Consider the following 18689-nt stretch of genomic DNA (forward strand, 5'->3'; position numbering starts at 1 on the left):
ATATATATATGATAGTTCTGAAAACAAAACCAGTCCTCTTAGAGTCACATTCTTAAAAGAATAATAATAAAATAATTTAACACCTTAACAACATGAGCAGTTGATCAGCACCTTACTAAGCTCACATTTTGGAAATGCATATATGTACAAGTATCATATACATTATACCATATAAACAGCATTATAAAAGGTTCAGTTCGTCCTATATTTAAAATAGTCATCCAACGTATAAAATGAATGGGAATACAAGAAGTTTTTCAATTCCAGTTCAAATTGTTTTGTATTATGGGACCGATTTTTATTGCAACAGGTAAGCAGGTATTGCAGCACCTTAATCCCAGCATAATAAATTCCCTTCTGAAAGACTGACAGATGAGTCAAAGGGTGATGCAAGTCAGATTTGGTCCTAGTATTACTACTTTGAATCTCAGAATTCACTTTGAAATGATGTCTGTTGTTGATCACAAACAGTGAATGTATTGAGATTTTAGTGGTAGTATTTTTAATTCCCTAAAATATTTTCTGCATGACTCTATCTCTAATCCCCATAATAATTCTAATAGCTTTCTTTTGTAACCTAAAAATTATGTTGCCATGGCAAGAATTGCCCCAAAATATTAGTCCATAACTCATAATCGAGTGCAAGTAAGTACAATACACCATCTTCAATGATTCATGATAACTTCACACAAAATTCATTAGATACTGCATCTATATGAATATAAGATGTCCCCCCTTAAAATTTTAGTTTTCAGGAAGAAACATACTTTTATTAACATTACAACTGGCAAAATTTTCCATTTCACTAAGGTTTTATGTCTCTCTAGGGTTCTTGTTTCAGCCCTTTAAATTTTTTCTGTGAACCTGGCACCCATGTTCTCTCTGTTTCCTCTTGTGTCAAGACATCTGCTTGGGTAACACTGAATTTTCATGTTGCCATGCACATGGATAGTTTCTTCTTTATGCTTCACAGGTGCACATTTTTTGACATCTGTTACACTGCAGAAGCTCTCTCTTCAACATGACCACCCATGATTAACACCACAGTATTCTACTTTTCTGCTCTCACACATATACATGTGGCCACTATACATGCATGCATTAAAGACTTTTTCTTCAGACTGCTGCTGACACTGACAGTCTACCAGTAAATATACTTCCTTGACCTCAAATTGAGCGAAAATACTACAAAACACTTGCAATGCCCACCCTAAAAACATTACCCACAGAGTACTGTTGGGAACATAAAAATGAATGTGCAAATATAAAATGAGACTTATTTTTTGGATGCCCAACAATTATAAAGACAACTATTCAGATTATTCAGATAAACGTGGTGTTTGAATTATACATTCTTTATAATTATACATTCTACATAAAAATACTTTTCCCTTTCACTGCCATGTATAACTCATAGTTCAATGTATGTTTGTTACTGTATACTGACATACAACTTCAAGAATATTTTGAAATATTTTAGTTGAAAATGGGCCATTTTAAATGCATATTGTTGCATGTTACTGACTAGACATGAGATGTTGACTGATAACTGGATTCCCCGAATGCTTATGACTCATAACTAAAAATAACTATAGCTCTATCACTAATCTACACACTCTACAAATCACTACAGCACACACTAAGCCTTCTCAGTCTCTTCACTAGCCACCACTAGGCAGCAACTGTTAACAGTGAAGACTCCTCTGATTCTGTGCTCATGACTGAGCACCAACTGTGACTGATGACTCACTCAAAACTGCTAACCGCTGAATGCTGACTGACTTGCCTATGGTCCTCGTTATATAGCATCAGCACTGACAGCATGGAAAACACCACTTCCACATCGTTCTTCTGCTGTGGCGTGCATATCAATTACCATGCAAGGAAGTTTACCAAGCTGTTGCCCAGAAATACTGCCTTTCAGGCATCATGTCACAGTATATTTTAAGGCATACATTGGCACAGTAAAATAAATAAACTGAAAGGGAAATGAAGTGCAAAAATACAACTCATTCAACAGCTGCACTGTCATCTGTTACTTGTATCACAAACACATTTCATCAGCTTCAGCACTGGGTTGCAATGGTAATTTCACTCTTACATGAAAGATTGAAAAATGGTATGAAAAGCAAATGTCACAAACATTTTGGCCATCAAGGATCTCTATCTCTAGCATAACTATTTTTATTTTTCTCCCTGTATCTCTCCATTTCTACCATTTCTGTTCATCTGTCTTCACCTGTGTGCCCTTCCATCCTTTCATCTATATGTCTGTGTATAACACTTACTTGTAAGGCCTTTCTTGGGTATGAGTTCTCACATGTTTCTTCAGATCACTGAGAGTTGTAAAGAACTTCACACAGCCTTGTGTTTCACAATTAAAGGTGTTGCCATTGTGCAGTCGCTGATGTGCTCGTAACCTAAAACATTTTGCAGACTCCAATACTATTACTTTCCTAGCTGAGCTCAATTTTCAAAACAGAAAAAAGTTTACACAAAGACCCTGCATGTGTTCCTTTCTAGTAACGTCTGAACTACTGATGAAGATTCATGAAACTTACCATGAGGATCATACCACTGTACATCATCTCAGTAATGAGAAACTTATTTGTTCTTTATACTTCTACTGAAGAATTAACATATGGTTAATACATTTCCAAAAATAGCTATTTTAGGGTGGATATGTAACGAAGTAAAAACCAAGCTGATTAACACAAGAGCCTTCATAATATCCTCCTTGCAAAGTCAGTGTTTACTTACAAGATGCTGCAATCTGTGAATATCTATAATGTTGTATTTTAGCGTCCTGTTGCACTGATTTTCTTCCATGATATGTATACAGTTGCCGTCTTGTAGTGCACTCAGTTTCACCTGTTACTTCACGATATGTTTCGGCAACATAGTGCCATCATCAGGTGCCCTAATTACGCTAATCTATTTCATTGCTTGCCTTTATAAAATTACAACACTCGCAGCTAAGAAGGGAACACACACCGCAAGACACGGTTTACACAGAATATAAGAAAAACGACCCCCATAGTGGAAGAACCACACGCAAGTTTTAATTATGACACATAAGATGAATAATCTTAACAAGTTTTAGTGTGTGTAAATTTATTATAGTTGATGAATACACACTTTTTAAATACTTTTTAAATAATTTTATAAAGGCAAGCAATGAAATAGATTAGCGTAATTAGGGCACCTGATGATGGCACTATGTTGCCGAAACATATCGTGAAGTAACAGGTGAAACTGAGTGCACTACAAGACGGCAACTGTATACATATCACTGTGAATATCTGTTGGATTCAACTACACAGCATCCAACCAAAAGGCAAAGCACAATCACCATTGGACACAAAAACAGAATACAAAAATCTATGTAAACTTATATTGACAAAAATTAGGCCCCTACTTTTCTTAACTATGAGAAATAAGGATTTTTTATGGGAATGATTTATAATAAGAATAAGGTGGATAACAGTAGTCAGCGGACTTCACTTGCTATTTATCATCAAAATATAAGAAGCATTAGAAATAAGAAAGAAGAACTAGACATTTTTCTAAATGATGTATGTAATTATCCTGATATTTTATGTACTAGTGAGCACCATTTGAGTGTAAGCGAGTTATCCATATTTTCTATGACAAAATATAAAATGGCAGCAGGATTTTCACGTAACATGTGTAAGAACGGTGGAGTTTATATTTTAATTAAAGACGATATATCAAGAGCTAGATCTCAAAAATGTAAGTATGGAAAGGGTTTTTGAAGTCTGTGCGGTAAAGATAACTATAAATAATAGGAAATTATGTATTTTATATATTTATAGAGCGCCTGATGGAGATACATGTCAATTTATTGAGCAGCTAGATTCTACACTTTCGTATTTAATAAGCCCTAAAGTGGAACCAATAATCTGTGGTGATACAAATATAAATTACCTTAGTGAAAACTGTAAAAAAGTGCAATTACAAGCTTTATTAGATACTTATAATTTAACACAAATAATTGAGTTTCCAACTAGAATAAGTACTACTTCTGTCTCATTGATAAATCATTTTTTTTATAGACAAGAATGCTTATAACAAATTCCAAGTTTGTTCTGCTATAAATGGTCTCTCGGACCACGATGGGCAAATGTTTATACTTGGAGACATGCTGGTGATGAGACAAAGTGATCATGTAAGAGCATATAGACACATTAATGAGGAAAACATAGTATGTTTTCAACAGGCTTTACAAAATGAAAATTGGATAGAAGTTTATAACCAAGAGAATGTTAATATGAAATTTAATATCTTTCACAATATCTTTTATCAATTTTAGAAAATAGCTTTCCCATAGTATATATAAAAAAAAGACTCTAATAAATGGATAACAAAAGGCATAAGAGAGCATTATACACCTTAGTAAAAAAATCAAGTGATGATAGTTTGAAGTTATACTATAAAAGATACTGTAAGATACAAAGTATCAGGCATTGATCTTGATGAAATCCAAGTAAGGTCTAAGATTGTGTTGAATTCTTTAAGCCATTGGTTTGCATGTAATGGCCTGTCTCTAAATTTGAAAAAACTAAAGTGTTAAAATTTGATGCAATTAATCGAGATAATATGTCTATACATTTAAAGTTTAATGATGAGATATTGCATGAGGACACCCACATTAAATTCTTGGGCACTGAAATTGATAAGACCCTGAATTGGAAGTCACAGACTGAATCGATGCTGTCTAGATTGGGCAAGGCATGCTTCGCAATAAGAAACATGAAATTGTATAGCAATATTGAAACACTAAGGATGATTTACCACACATACTTTCATTCAATTATGAGATATGGGATAGTATTTTGGGGAAACTTGCTGGAGGCTAAGAAGATTTTTCTTTTACAAAAGAAGGCTGTCAGGATAATGATGGGAATGAAACCCAGAGAATCATGTAGAACAATTTTTAAAAAATTAAAAATTCTGACATTGGCCTCTCAATATATCTTATCTTTAATGATACTAATGATAAACAATTTGGGGCATTATACTCTTAATCATACAATTCATGGTAAGTCAACAAGACAAGTTAGAAACCTACATGTTCCTCAATTACATCTAACAAAGAGGCAAAAAGGGGTCTATTGCATGAGTGTAAAAGTCTTTAATAGTTCGCCCGATTTTTTAATTGAGTTAGTACATAATAAAAAAACAGTTTATTGGGAAACTAAAGGATGTATTGCTTCAAAACCCTTCTTATACTGTTGAGGAATTCTTGCTTTTCTGTCAAGACCTACAGCTAAGGAAAAGATGTGTCTGACAGTGCACACTTCACTAAACACTATGTCCTTGGCTGTGCTTATATATACTTGCTGCAATTTGTATTGCCTTTTAACTATTGTATGTGTTTTTGACAAGTATGGATTATATATGCTAGTGATTTTATTTGTGAATGTATAAGTGTCCAATGTTTTGTTTGCTTGTTGACATGTTTTATATTCGGTGCCAGTGACACATTTATGAATATTTTAAAGAAACGCAAATGTATATGTATGTACGTATCAGTACAGGAGGATTACCAATCAAAAGATAAATGCAATGAAATAGCATAATGATATGTGGAAAGGAGTGGGTCACAAATGTTTAGTGTCTAGTTGCTGTCCCAGAAATTTCCTAAAGCTATGAGGGAAAAGTAAATTAACTACAGGCAAGTGACCTAAAAGTTGATAACAATATTAACATTCTGACTGCAGCATGCCCACGTCCTTCTTGAGAAGCTGCCAGCCACTCAGGTACTGAAGAACTTCCCAACATTTTATGGAACCTGTTACTGTGTTAGTGTGTTCACAAAAGCCTACAACAGGTCACCATCCTGTTCCAGTATAATCCAGCCCATGCTGCCCTATCCAAATTCACTAAGATCCTTTTTACTTCTATGTTTAAACATAATCATAACAGACTATAATAAAATTATCCATAATTCAAATCTTATCTCATTCTGAGTCTCTACATGCTCAGAAGTTCTTGCAAAGAATTTCAGCAAGGGTCTTGAAAGTTATTTGCTACTGGGAAGGTTACAGACTTACATTCATGGTGTGATGGCCACCTATCTCGGAGTGGTGATAAAAGGGTTTGGGGGAAAATAGAAATCAACATAGCAACAATATAATATGGGATTCGCACATATATGGTAAATACCACATTTAATGTTCCTCAATTTAAGGATCAATTTCATTGATCCCAAATTAATTAACTCAGTCTTAAATTACCTCCATTTATGATTTCCCTCAGTTTAGTGTTCAAATCCACTGGCCTCCAAAGAAACATTAGAGATTTCCCTGTATTAAGAGATTTGAGAATGAAACTATTAAAATGAGCAAGGTACACAAAAACTAAAGGGGCAAAAGTAGAACGCCAAAGAGACCAATGGATATGGACCAAAACCAAGACAGGCAACAATTGGAAAACAATAAACCTCAATTGTTACACTTAGTCACAAAAGTTCAGAAGCAAAGAGGAAAGCTGGAAACAAAAATGATTGTTGGCATCTTTCACTAATGGAAATGATGTCAGAGAAAGAGAAAAACTGGGGAAAACCATAGATACTAAAGCTGATCTGCAACTATGAATTGAAGCACTTCTCTCAAATACAATCAAACAGAGATTAATAATTCAAGCACCTGGGCAATTCTTACCTGTAAAGTGTATTGAAAGCCTTTTCACATCCTTCATGGTGACACTCAAATGGTTTCACTTTTGTATGGACTCGAATATGTATTTTTAAACTGTATGATGTAAGAAACGCTTTTCCACAACCAGGTTCAGAACATTTAAACCTGAACTCACCTGTAAGCATACACACATGGATACAGTGTACAATATGTTTTACTTAATAAACGGAATTACTACAGAGTGATTGAATAAGAACCCTGAAAGAACAATCATCAAAAATCAATGTTACATAAAGTAATAATAATATAAGATACTGGACAGACTTCAAGTCCCTGATGTTACCTGAAAGAATAGGAGAAAATACCAATTCTACCATATGGAAAAACACAAGAGATATAAAACTACAAGTGTGTATTTTAACATCAAATATACGTCTACGACATTCAACAATAATAGAAGAGCTGAAAGGATACCATAGTAAACATAAACATAACCTAAATGACATAACTCTAGGACAGCCGTGTCAAACATGCGGCCCCTCAACTTTTAGAGTTAATTGATATTAAAATCAATATTAAAATTTTAGTAGAAATATTTTTTGTAAAGACAATTTTCCAACAGACCAGAAGACAAGAAGTCTCACGCAGACATAAATTAGCAGGCTGCAGGAAAAGTGATTCTGAGAATTGCAGAAGGGTTTGTCCAACTAACGGTTTGTAAAGTTCGTGAAGGACAAACTACTGTATTTCAGAAGGTTAATGCACTAAAATCCGCACAGCCTCACCACCTCAAGTATTTCCAAGAATCCCTTTTGGAGGCACAGTAAGAATGCAAGGAGGGTGGCAGCTGACAGACAAGTGCAAGGGATTTCTACCTTCAAAACTAGCTTGCAACCCCCAGTCATTGTCTAATGGGTTGCTAACAAACTTTCACTTTTATGACCATTGGGACATGATACACCTTCCTACTAGTCTGGTAGTCTCTTGTACATTGTCAATCAGTTCATTTTCACAGAGCAACAGGTGCTGATGTTACATTGTGATGAACATATAAAGGTTATAATTAAACATTAAATTATCAACTACAAGTTTTCTTGTATATGTACAGTAACTTTTAAAAGGCAATGTCACTTTCAAAAAATTCAAGTAGCAAAGAAAGAACTACTGAAATTGAGCGCCATCTTTTTCAAGAAAAATGGGAAATCGCTTATTTCTGTTGTGAAATAGAAGGTAAAATTACATGTTTGATTTGTGGGCAAAAGATAAGTGTTCCACTTTAGGTAACTATATTGAATTTATTCCTAAATAATAAATGGAATTAAATTTCCTTGTATCAAAATCTAATGTATATTTTTATTTTGAAGTGTGGCCCTTGACTATTATTTATAGGGCTGAGGTGGCCCTCTATACAAGCTGAGTCTGACATGCCTGCTCTAGGCTTTAGGCATTATGTCAATCTATGACTGTATAAACAGTGTGACAGCACAATCTTTATTTGAAAAATTTAATTGTGGGAACAAATCGGACATGTATTAAGACTTATGCATATATACATACCTTTGTGTGTCTTCATGTGTGTCCGTAAATTTCCCACTGTGCTGTAAGTACGACTGCAACCATCATATTCACATCTGTACCTTTTAATTTCTTTCATGTTTGTGGCTGGATCTGTTGCTTCAATTGTGATTGTAGCATGAGAAGGATTTTCTGGCATAGATCCTGATTTACCAGGGTTGATATGCATATAAATCTGATCTGAACTAATTGTATGATGGATATACCTGTAACAGCAGGAATAGAGGGACATAAGTTCAATCATAAATTTCTTTTCGTTGTTAGAAGTAAATGGATCATATTTTCAAATGCAGAGCTCATGTTTTCATCAGTCTTGTCACACACTTCATTACACCCAGCTTTCCAACGAAATCATATACGCTCATTACTCGGAACATATATGTTCAAGAATCCCTAACTATCGCGAGATACAAAAAAATATATATATTAAGGCTAAGAACGTGGAAATGGCTTTTATTGGCATATGTAGAGAATTAACCTTTACGAAAGGGGCGTACCCTCATTACAGATCCATCCGTACTTTAATAAAAGAAGACTTAAAACATTTATGGTCGGACCTTTCGAAACACAACAGAATAACCTTTTCCTTAACATAAGGGAGAGATTACTGTGTCACTTTCTAAATCTTTACCCTGCATTTTCATCGTGGCCTTCCAGTTTTCCAATGTAACTGGATGATTCCGGACTGTTCTCATCACACAGCCTAGAAGTTGTATACACTGGCAGTTGTTCAAATACTCTTCCGAAAGTAGGAATATCAAAAGCATCTTCCATACATTCTTGCAGTATATTATCAAGGGACGTGTCATTATGTCCTTCTTCGTTTCCCAGCTGAAATTTTTCTTCGGACCATGTCGCCATATTTCTTACGATTGTATCGAGTGCGATCGAGGGAATACGGAAAGAGATATCGATATTGAATTTCGATGTATATAGTCAACATCGATCAACAAAATTTAGCACATACCAAAACTTTTCTAAAATTTGCAGGAGAACATTGAAGTATTCATCTTATAACTCGTTAAATGGAACCGAAGTAAACTATAATCAAATACATATAAGTTCTATAACTTTTTTTAATGATACTAGTCAAAATTTTATATATTTTCGCCTGAAAGAGGTATCGAAATAATAACATAATCACATGATCACATGAGCAAATGTGGTCTTAATTCGTTCTGGTCGTTCTAATTGCAGAAGCCTGTTAGCGATCCGTACTGACTAGTGATCTGGTACCCTAGCTACCTTGCTGCGGAGCTGTAGGTCATATTAATCATATTAATCCTTGTTATGGATCACACGCCTTTCCTCAAGAGCTTACGTTCCTTCATCGCTCAGTACATAGAAATCATTTACATTGCACACTCTATGATGGACACCGTGCTTCATTTTCTTTACTGTATACCATAGCTATTTTTCTCCTCATGCGGATTGCCTATTTTAGCATGGCGTAAGTTGCTTTGAAGATGATCTGTATTTTATTCCTCTTCCAACCGTGTGATTACAATACATTGTGTAGAATATTGCAATCAGGAGGCATTATTTTGGATACTGATTTACATTTAATAATGCCTTTGTATAACATTCTGGCATCTGGTGGTGATCACATTCTCGCTATTGAATTCATACCAGTGCATCAACTTAACTCATGTCAGTTGTTACCGGTAGTATTTTTTTATTGCCAGTGGGGTGGGACTAAGTCCCTTGTACTGCGGTCACTTCTGGCCTATTGTACCAGCCCCAGATGATATGTGAGGGTGATTGTGGAGCAATTGGTGGAATGAAGATTGGCAGGGAAAACCGAAGTACTCGGCGAAAACCTGCCCTAGTGCACTTTGTCCACCACAAATCCCACTTGACCAGACCCGGGATCGAACCCGGGCCGCCGCGTTGGGAAGCCAGCTTGAGATATGGTGCGGCCCAAACCGGTAGTTACGTAGTGATTTGTAGGCTACAATGTTTATGATCCATGATCGTCGAGTATCGGTGTAGCGTTTAGTAATCCGTGGTGTAGTTGGTTTGTGCCGTTATAAAGCTCTTTCCGGTTAGTGTTTCAGCATGGTAGGTGATGAGTTTCGAAGTTTTGTTATCTAATGTCATCGTTGAGGACCTAACGATTAGAAATGTTTTTTATATCAATTCTGAAACGTCTGCTGTTAGTGTGTGTGTGTGTGTGTGTTTTGGTGTTTGAGTAAGAGTATTGGTATGTGAAATGTATGCAAATATAACGAATTGACATGGGTTGCCCTACGTGTGATGGTATATGTACATTTTTTTCATTCACAGTGTTGTGGTGCAGCAGAATATCTGGATAAATTGGGGACAGAATTTTATGTTAATTCTGTTAACTTTTTTTTTTTTAATTTTTAGACACTAAAGGTGTACTGAACGCTCGGATTTCCTTAAGACTGTTATATTTAAGCATAGTTCCACATTTGTATTTTATAGGCTCGTGGCCCGAAGAAACACTTGAAGCGACTGAACGCACCAAAGGCATGGATGTTGGACAAGCTTGGTGGTGTTTATGCACCTCGACCAAGTACAGGGCCCCACAAACTAAGGGAGTCTCTTCCTCTTGTAATTTTCCTTCGCAACAGACTCAAGTATGCCCTTACCAACTGTGAAGTTAAGAAAATCGTTATGCAGCGTCTTATTAAAGTTGATGGGAAAGTTCGTACTGATCCAAACTATCCAGCTGGCTTTATGGGTATGTATTCAAGAAAATGTTGTTGCTCTTGCCACGTAAACTATGCGTTTGATGAATATGATTAATTTTTAATGCAATGAACTCAAATTATATGTAAGTATGTAAACAAACTATGCTTTTTGGAGACCCCTTTAACCATTAGTTTACGGAGTTCTATGTGCTGTGTGTAACATCTTGCATAGTTTCGTTTTCAGCCCTGTAACTCTGAATTTTTATAATGTAAATTTTCAATATTTAAAACAAGTCGCGATTATTGTAATTCAAATTAATGCTATAATGCATTTGCATCATTGCCAGGATTTTGACCCATTAAAGCAAAAAAAAAAGCCTCGTCAGTTACACTATTATGGTTCAAACTGCTTGGCGCCTTTTAACGAAAATTTTAGCACAAAGTGATCTTGGTCTGCTACCTGAGCACGCACAAGAAAGAAAAATTGGGTAGTTTGTAGGAATTGCGCTGTCTTGTCTAGCGCTAAAATTGAGATCTAAATTCAAATTGCTGGCAGTTGTAGAAGTTCACCTCTTTAGCTTGTCATATCTAGGATCTACACAAAATCAGGATATGCAGTGGTATATTATGGCCATCATGTTATCATTGCACCATGGCCAGGTAATGACCAAATTCTGGCAGAACTGATTCAAGCAGGAGGTGAAACCTTACGTTTCATGATCCATGAACATGTTAATTTTATTTTGGATAAGGAATAAGTGCCTGAGTAGTGGAATAAGCCTATTATTGTACAAACTTATAAGAAGGGCTGTAAAAGTGGCTAGTAATTATTGAGGCCTATGACTGCTTCCAACTTCATATAAAATTTAATCCAGTATTCTCTCAAGGTTAAGCCCATACTTAGATGAAATTATTGTGGGGGTCGTTATTGTGAGTTTTGACGTTATCGATCTTTGAACTCTTCAGGTGCCATAGAAAAAAAATAGGAGTAGAGTTAAACTGTACAGTTTATAGGCTTCAAAAAAGCCTGTGGTTCAGTTAGGGAAGCATTATATATTTTCACTGAGTTTGAGGTACTCGTGGAACTAGTTATACTTATTAAGGTGCGTTTAAATGAAACATATAGTAAGGTAGTAGTATAATAAACATTTGTCTGATATGTTTCTTATTCAGAATGGCCCATAAGAAGAATATCATTTCTTACTACTGCTTTTCACCTTTGCTTTATCATACTCCATTAGGAAGGACAAGGAAAATGATGTGGGACTGAAATTAAATGGGATGCATCAGCTTCTGGTCTATGCTGATGATGTAAATCTATTATGAAATAATGTATATATCGTAAAAAAAACACAGAAGCTGTCATCGATGCCAATAAGGAGGTTCATTGAGAAGGAAACAGAGAAGATGAAGTATATGTTAATGTCTGTTACTACAATGCAGGGCAAAGTTTTAATACAAAGACAGCTAATAGATGCCTTGAAAATGTGGTGAAACTCATATATTTGTGGATGAGTAACAAATCAGAATGTGATTCATGAGGAAATTAAGAGCAGATTAAATTTTGGTAGTGTTTGCTACAGTTCAGTTCAAAGTTATCTTCTCATCTGCTTTCTAGAAATGATAACATTGGAATATATAAAACTATCATTTTGGCTGTATAGGTGCCTCAGACACTAAGGGGAGAACTTGAAGGGATTTGGTGCTGTAGAGAATATTTGGACTGAAGATGGATGAAATAATAGGAGGCCAGGAAAAATACATAGTAATGAGCTTCAGAACTTATACTCAACCAAATATAATTAGAATGGTCAGGTCAAGGAGGATGAATTGGGCAGAAGATGTAGCATGCATGGGAGAGAAAAGTAATGTTTACAGGGTGATTTGGACTTTATCCATCGTCCTGGTTTTTAAGATAAATAAAAACACGACGATGGATAAAGTCCAAAATCCCAACATATCAGTGTGTTATACACCATCATCAGAATCCTATAGTAACTAATGTTTACAGGGTTTTGGTTTAAAAGCCAGAAGGAGAAAGACCACTAGGAAGACTGAGATGTAGGTGGGAGGTAACAAGGTGGATCATTGGGACATAATGTGGGTTGGTATTGACAAAATGAATCTGGCTTAGGACGGGGAACATTTTAGGGATGGATTGCATTGGTATGTATAGGATAAAATTGGCTTAGGATGGGGAACAGTGGGGGGCTGTTGTGAATGGTGTAATACAGATTCTGATAATGTGCCTTATCCTTGGCCCTAATGAAAGGCCAGAGGATTTCTTCACGAGTCTGGTTTTTGGCTACTGAAGGCAATGTTCTTACTGTCATGCATGTTATTCCACACACTTTCAGAGGCGAATTTTTTAGGAATCAAGCAGTCTCTGTTGGCCATAGCTGTTTATGTTACAGGCTAATATCATCTGTTGATATATCCACTATATTAAAACCCTTGACATTTAGTTACTATAGTGATTGAGACTAGCTCTTTCTAAGGGACCCAACAGAATAGGTGTTTTCCCTCATCTGAGGACGGAAACAGATCCAGTTTCCGAAACATCGTGTTTTTCTTAGTTATCTTAAAATCAGGACGATGGATAAAGTCCGAAAACCCAGTATCTCCCTTGACATTTGTTTCTTATGAGTGATCGTTTTGTCTCTTATAAATGTATGTATGAGAAGGTATTACGATTCTGAAAAAAAAGGTCAGTCTTGAGATTTAAATGGGTTTACACATTTTGAGCCCCATGAATAGCAAGAAAGTGATTTTTTCCAGTGTTGTGTATGGATGTGAAGCTTCTGGCACCTGAACCGTTGGACAAAATATATTCATATTTGATAAGTTATTTTGTTGAAAATGGCTTCTGCAATTTTGATTAAATTTAGGTAGTTCTTGGCAATCCTCTCCCAAAATGAAACTGTGTGGGCAGTATATTCGGGAAAGTAGCAGTACAAGTTATGAACGTAAACATGAAATATCAATTTTGTCAAAACCAAATTTACCATTTGGAAGGGTTTCAGTAGTGTACCAAGAAATAGTTGTTTTCCCTACAAGGTATTGTAATGTAGGTTAGTTGTATATGATTAAGTGTGCAGTGTGTGTACACTGATTTCCTCATGTTCCAGTCATGTTATTTTCCACTTGGTCTCTCTGCCTAGTCTGGATATTCCCTAGTGGTTTTATATTCAATAATGTTTCGATTAACAAAATAATTCCATTGTTTCTATTGTCGATAAGCCAAAAATTTAATTAAGTATTGGAAGATGGGACATATTTACCAAATGAATCCAGACTAGGGTGGCCAGTATTGTAACTGGGGTGATGCATGGTAAAGATTAATTGGCTAATATTTAAATATTCCAGTGTATATAAATATCATGAGTTAGTATAAAAAATTGTCTTGTGAAGAACATTACACAGTGATGTAAAAAAATTTGTTAATTTCATGTCTGATTGATATTATTTTGTTATGATTTTGCAGATGTTGTGACAATTGAGAAAACTGGAGAATATTTCAGGTTGATATATGATGTCAAGGGACGGTTTACCATTCACAGAATCACAGCTGAAGAAGCAAAGGTAAATTATGATTGTGCTCTTTTTAGGTTAAAGGAGTACACAAGAGCCATTGCAAATGAAATTTCAAATAACTTGTTCCCCAGCCAACAGAAATATTGGAAAGTGTTCCACATATTTCTTCAGACTTAACTCTGAAGCAGAGAAGTAAAAGGCTTAGCAGGATGCCATCCACAAGTGTCAAGTTTACTTCAACAAAGGGAGTAGGAGAAGGCAGTGTTACTTAATATTACCTGACTTGATTAAACATTTTGCTCCACTTATTTATTACTTTGGTGTACTATTTCCATTACCATATGTATGTTTTATTATGTACTGAATTCTGGTTGGTCTAGTGGATGATTTAAATGGCATTAGGCTACTAAATGTATGAAGGTAGTGACAGTTTTAAGTTAATGTTTCCCCATGTGATTTAGTTTGAGTGTTTATGGTTACAAGGAAATGTTAATTTGTGCACCATTTTTTATCAAGCATTCCACTCCCCGTGTTCCATACATGTAGCACAAAACCTCATTGGGAAAAACATTAGAAAATGCGAAGGGTTACTATATCAAATCTTACTTCTTTGCTGTTAATTTTGCTGGAGTGGCCAAAAACGAAACTGAAGCTTAATCTAGCTCTGGAACTGAGGCATCTACACACAGATGAACATACCTGCTGGAATTTTCTTAAACCTGGGGGGGGGGGCAGCCAGCATGTAAGGCTGGCAATCTCACCATCAGCTGTTGATTGTCTAGAACAGTGGTTCTCAACCTTTGTCATACCATGACCCGGTAAATTCTTTTCTATAAGACGACCTGGTATAATTGATGTCAGGTCCTGGTACCAGGCCACAGCCTGGCAGATGAGAAACACCAGTCTAGAAAATGTGGAGACCTCAAGTCTCACAATCCTGTGGGCCTTCATGGTCTGTTAAAGGGATAGCTTCACCTTTTTCTTTCCCTGCCATCTTCTTTTTTCTTCAGATAATTAATACCAGTTGAATACTCTTAAGAGGCCCTCGCTATATTTAAAATGGCCACTACACTATCCTCTCCAAATGTCATTTAAATTGCTGTTTAGCCACTTGTTTGCATGCTGTTCACAATTTGTGTTAACTGTCCAACAGAATTGAATAAAATTTTTGTGGAAAATTAATAATGATAGTTGCCCTGTTTCCTTTTAACTGTTCTGAAACACACTTAGAATTGAACGAAGAAGCCGTATTTGTTGACCAATGGGCATAAGATTGCTGATTGTAAAAAAAAAAGTGTTAAGTGACATACGCAGAGGTTTGTAAGTATGTTTTGTCCTTTTTCACCCCCCCCCCACACCCCCAATCTTAATGGCATTCATATCTGATATTATTTGTGGCATCAAGTTTGTTTGAAATATACATTTTTATACTTCCATTGATGATTGAATAGTATTAAGGCACTGCATAATGATTATGCCATGATTTGATCCTTACTCATCTGAGGAAGTTTTTACTTTTATTTTGCTGCTGCTGAAGGAGTATATACAGTATAAAAAAGAAATTATAGTGATCATATTTTGATGTTGAAATAAAAACGAACCATTCACGTGAAAGTGTTCCAGCATATTTTATTGTATTGTTCTTTGCACAAGCTTATCCATAGTATGTTCTAATATGTTAATAACAAATAGATCATAGGCCATCCCTTGTTGCTATATTCATTTTCCTGGCTTTTGCCTTATCTTCTTGGTTCTATCAGTTTTTTTGGGGGGGGGAGGGGTATTGTACAGTTCCTTCCCAATGAAATCATGGAAAGTGCCAATTATGTACATGGTCTTTCCTTAGCTGGAAAGGGATAATGAGTTTGATTACAGATAAGAAACCAAGAAATAAATTTCTTTGAAATGAACAAGTACTTAATGACAGGTTCAAGGTGATAGATGTCTTTCAGTTCTTTGAATATCAACAGATATGACAGTTTTGTATACGGTTAATGCAAGTGTAAGTTTAGAAAAAACTTGCTTCAGTATGAATAACTGATTAGCACTAACTGGCATAAGCAACTAGTCTCATATATTTTCTTAGGCCTTTGGGCAGATGCTGGTATAACAATTTAAAATATATCTTGATGCTTTTTTCACATTTTAATTCATTGTTATTGTTTCACATTTCTGTTTCCCTTTGAGGAAAATAGTGCTTTAGTCAAAAGGTAAGTTTTCTTGCTCACTGTACCTGTTGATCCAGGGGCTGGACTTTTATTTCCTACTCACCTCTGTTGTGTTTGGGTGACTGACTACGTACTTGCAGCCTACCAGTTTAACTGAGCTAGTTCCTCACTACATATTTCAGCTCTGAAGATGGGGGCAGCATATTTCTCAGAAATAGTGGTATCCACCTACAAGACTACATCATGTCACATATCAGAGGAACAGTGAGCCAAAGTGTCATTGAATAAGTAATAAGCAAAGTAACTAGCATGTTATGGTCACCATTCACATCTTTAAATATTGTATACCTATGTAGCTAGGGCTTTTATTTTATGTAAATTAAATTTCCGGTGTACTATAATTGCAGTACAAGCTTTGCAAGGTAAAAAGAGTGCAGACAGGCCCCAAAGGAATTCCTTTCTTGGTGACTCATGATGGAAGAACGATCCGATACCCAGATCCAGTCATCAAGGTGAATGATACGATCCAACTTGATATTGCCACATCAAAAATAATGGATAGCATCAAGTTTGATTCTGGTGAGCAAGGCCGGAACACTTTCACTATTTATGTCATGAGGTCTTTCAATACATTAATTTATTCTTTAGTGCATCACCTCCCTCAGATTTGATTTTTTGTAGCGCTGATGAAAATAATCATATCTGTACTAATTTTAGAAGCACTGTTTTCTTTAAAATGATTTGAGGCCGTGGAGTTGATTGTGTATGTGTTAGCCTGAATCAGCTGACAGCAAGTGTTATAATTTGAAACATTGTGTAGCTCAACAGATTGTGTTGACAGAACTGTATGAAGCACAAAATCATCGTCGTTGAAATCAGAACCGTCTGAACATTTCTCCAAGGGTCTGGCAGGCTATACTATTGGCCATGTTCAGCAATTTTTAAAGAATACTTGCAGTGCGTATTAGCAGCTAAAACATTAAGTCATCCATGAGAAGAATTTTAACTGAAATTCCTGTCCAGGATTTTAAAAACTGTTTGAACAATGGACAAAGCCCTGGAAACATTGTAAAGAACTGGAGGGAGATTACTTAGAAAAGTTCTAGGTTGGTAATATCTGCAACTCTTAGAATAAAATTTTAAAAACAATTGGTCACAACTTATTTGACTGACCTTGTACAGTACTTATATGTGGTGCTTACATGCAGACTTGCAAGTAAGAACTGCACCAGCAGTATGTACTCTGATACTGTAGAGTAATGTTTGTGTTATGGGATGGGCAGTAGGATTTTAACTTTGGCGGGGGGGGGGGTTGCTGTATTAGTGTTGAAAAAATATAACACTCAGCCGACAAGTGCACACTCTGTCACAGTAGTAGTGCAACATACAGTTAGTGGAGGTTAAAAATTATCTTAGCAAGTTCAGGTAGATAGCCAGAAAGAGTTTACTGGTTAACTTACCTTCAAGCCTTTTGATGCTTTTTGCTGATCAGCCTAGAGTAGTCAGGATAGAAAAGTAATTTTTAAATGCTTTTAATTTTTATTGTTAATATTTGATGCATTTTTCCTTGAATTTTGATCTTTTGCTCCCCAAAATTTGGTGGTGAGGAGATACGTGGTTTGCCCTCTGCTGGCACCGGTGAACAGAATGCAAAGAGTTTGAGTGTTGAAACAAGTGGTACATACAGTAACAACTGTGCTTTAAAGGGGTAAGCTAGAAACTTGACTTGATAAAGTTCATTATGATGAATGTTGGGATGCCAGGGTGGTTGTGAGAGAACATTTCTGGTTCAGAAGAAAGCAGTCTTCTGGGATTTGGCACCATGTATACGAAGAGGGACCCAAAAATAACCAGAACTGACCTGTTGCGCGCGCATGGTTTGTAGTTACGAGTTGTGCTGCTAGGTGGTGTTAGCTGGGGGTCTCCCGCGACTGTTAGTGAGCTGGCGTCAGTCTGAGTTAAGTGGTTTGTCTGTGGTGCTCTGTTGTGTGCGTTCTTGTTTCAACCCTTTGGCGATTAGTGAGATGGCCGACCAGAAGGAACAAAGAGTGCGTGAAATTTTGCTTTCTGTTAGGGAAAACTGCAGCCGAGAC

General features: G+C 36.0%; 2 protein-coding genes across 2 annotated transcripts in view; one reads left to right on the plus strand and one right to left on the minus strand.

Annotated features, from left to right (window-relative positions):
- LOC111863820 overlaps positions 1-9098 on the minus strand; it is a 14704-nt gene extending 5606 nt beyond the window's left edge. The window contains exons 1-4 of the mRNA XM_023850540.2: positions 8869-9098; positions 8220-8443; positions 6687-6837; positions 2289-2420 (exon numbers count right to left, since the gene is read on the minus strand). Coding sequence (XP_023706308.1) covers positions 2289-2420; positions 6687-6837; positions 8220-8443; positions 8869-9098 — 737 coding nt within the window. The remainder of the gene's footprint in view (positions 1-2288; positions 2421-6686; positions 6838-8219; positions 8444-8868) is intronic.
- Positions 9099-10228: 1130 nt separating this feature from the next.
- The window catches only part of LOC111863823 (40S ribosomal protein S4), a 15119-nt gene continuing 6658 nt past the window's right edge, over positions 10229-18689 (plus strand). Inside the window, exons 1-4 of the mRNA XM_023850550.1 lie at positions 10229-10298; positions 10686-10944; positions 14379-14476; positions 17004-17175. Of these exons, the coding sequence (XP_023706318.1) occupies positions 10296-10298; positions 10686-10944; positions 14379-14476; positions 17004-17175 (532 nt within the window). The 5' untranslated portion in view covers positions 10229-10295. The remainder of the gene's footprint in view (positions 10299-10685; positions 10945-14378; positions 14477-17003; positions 17176-18689) is intronic.

Source organism: Cryptotermes secundus, unplaced genomic scaffold (genome assembly GCF_002891405.2).
Source record: "Cryptotermes secundus unplaced genomic scaffold, Csec_1.0 scaffold1695, whole genome shotgun sequence".
Classification (NCBI taxonomy): Eukaryota; Metazoa; Arthropoda; class Insecta; order Blattodea; family Kalotermitidae; genus Cryptotermes; species Cryptotermes secundus.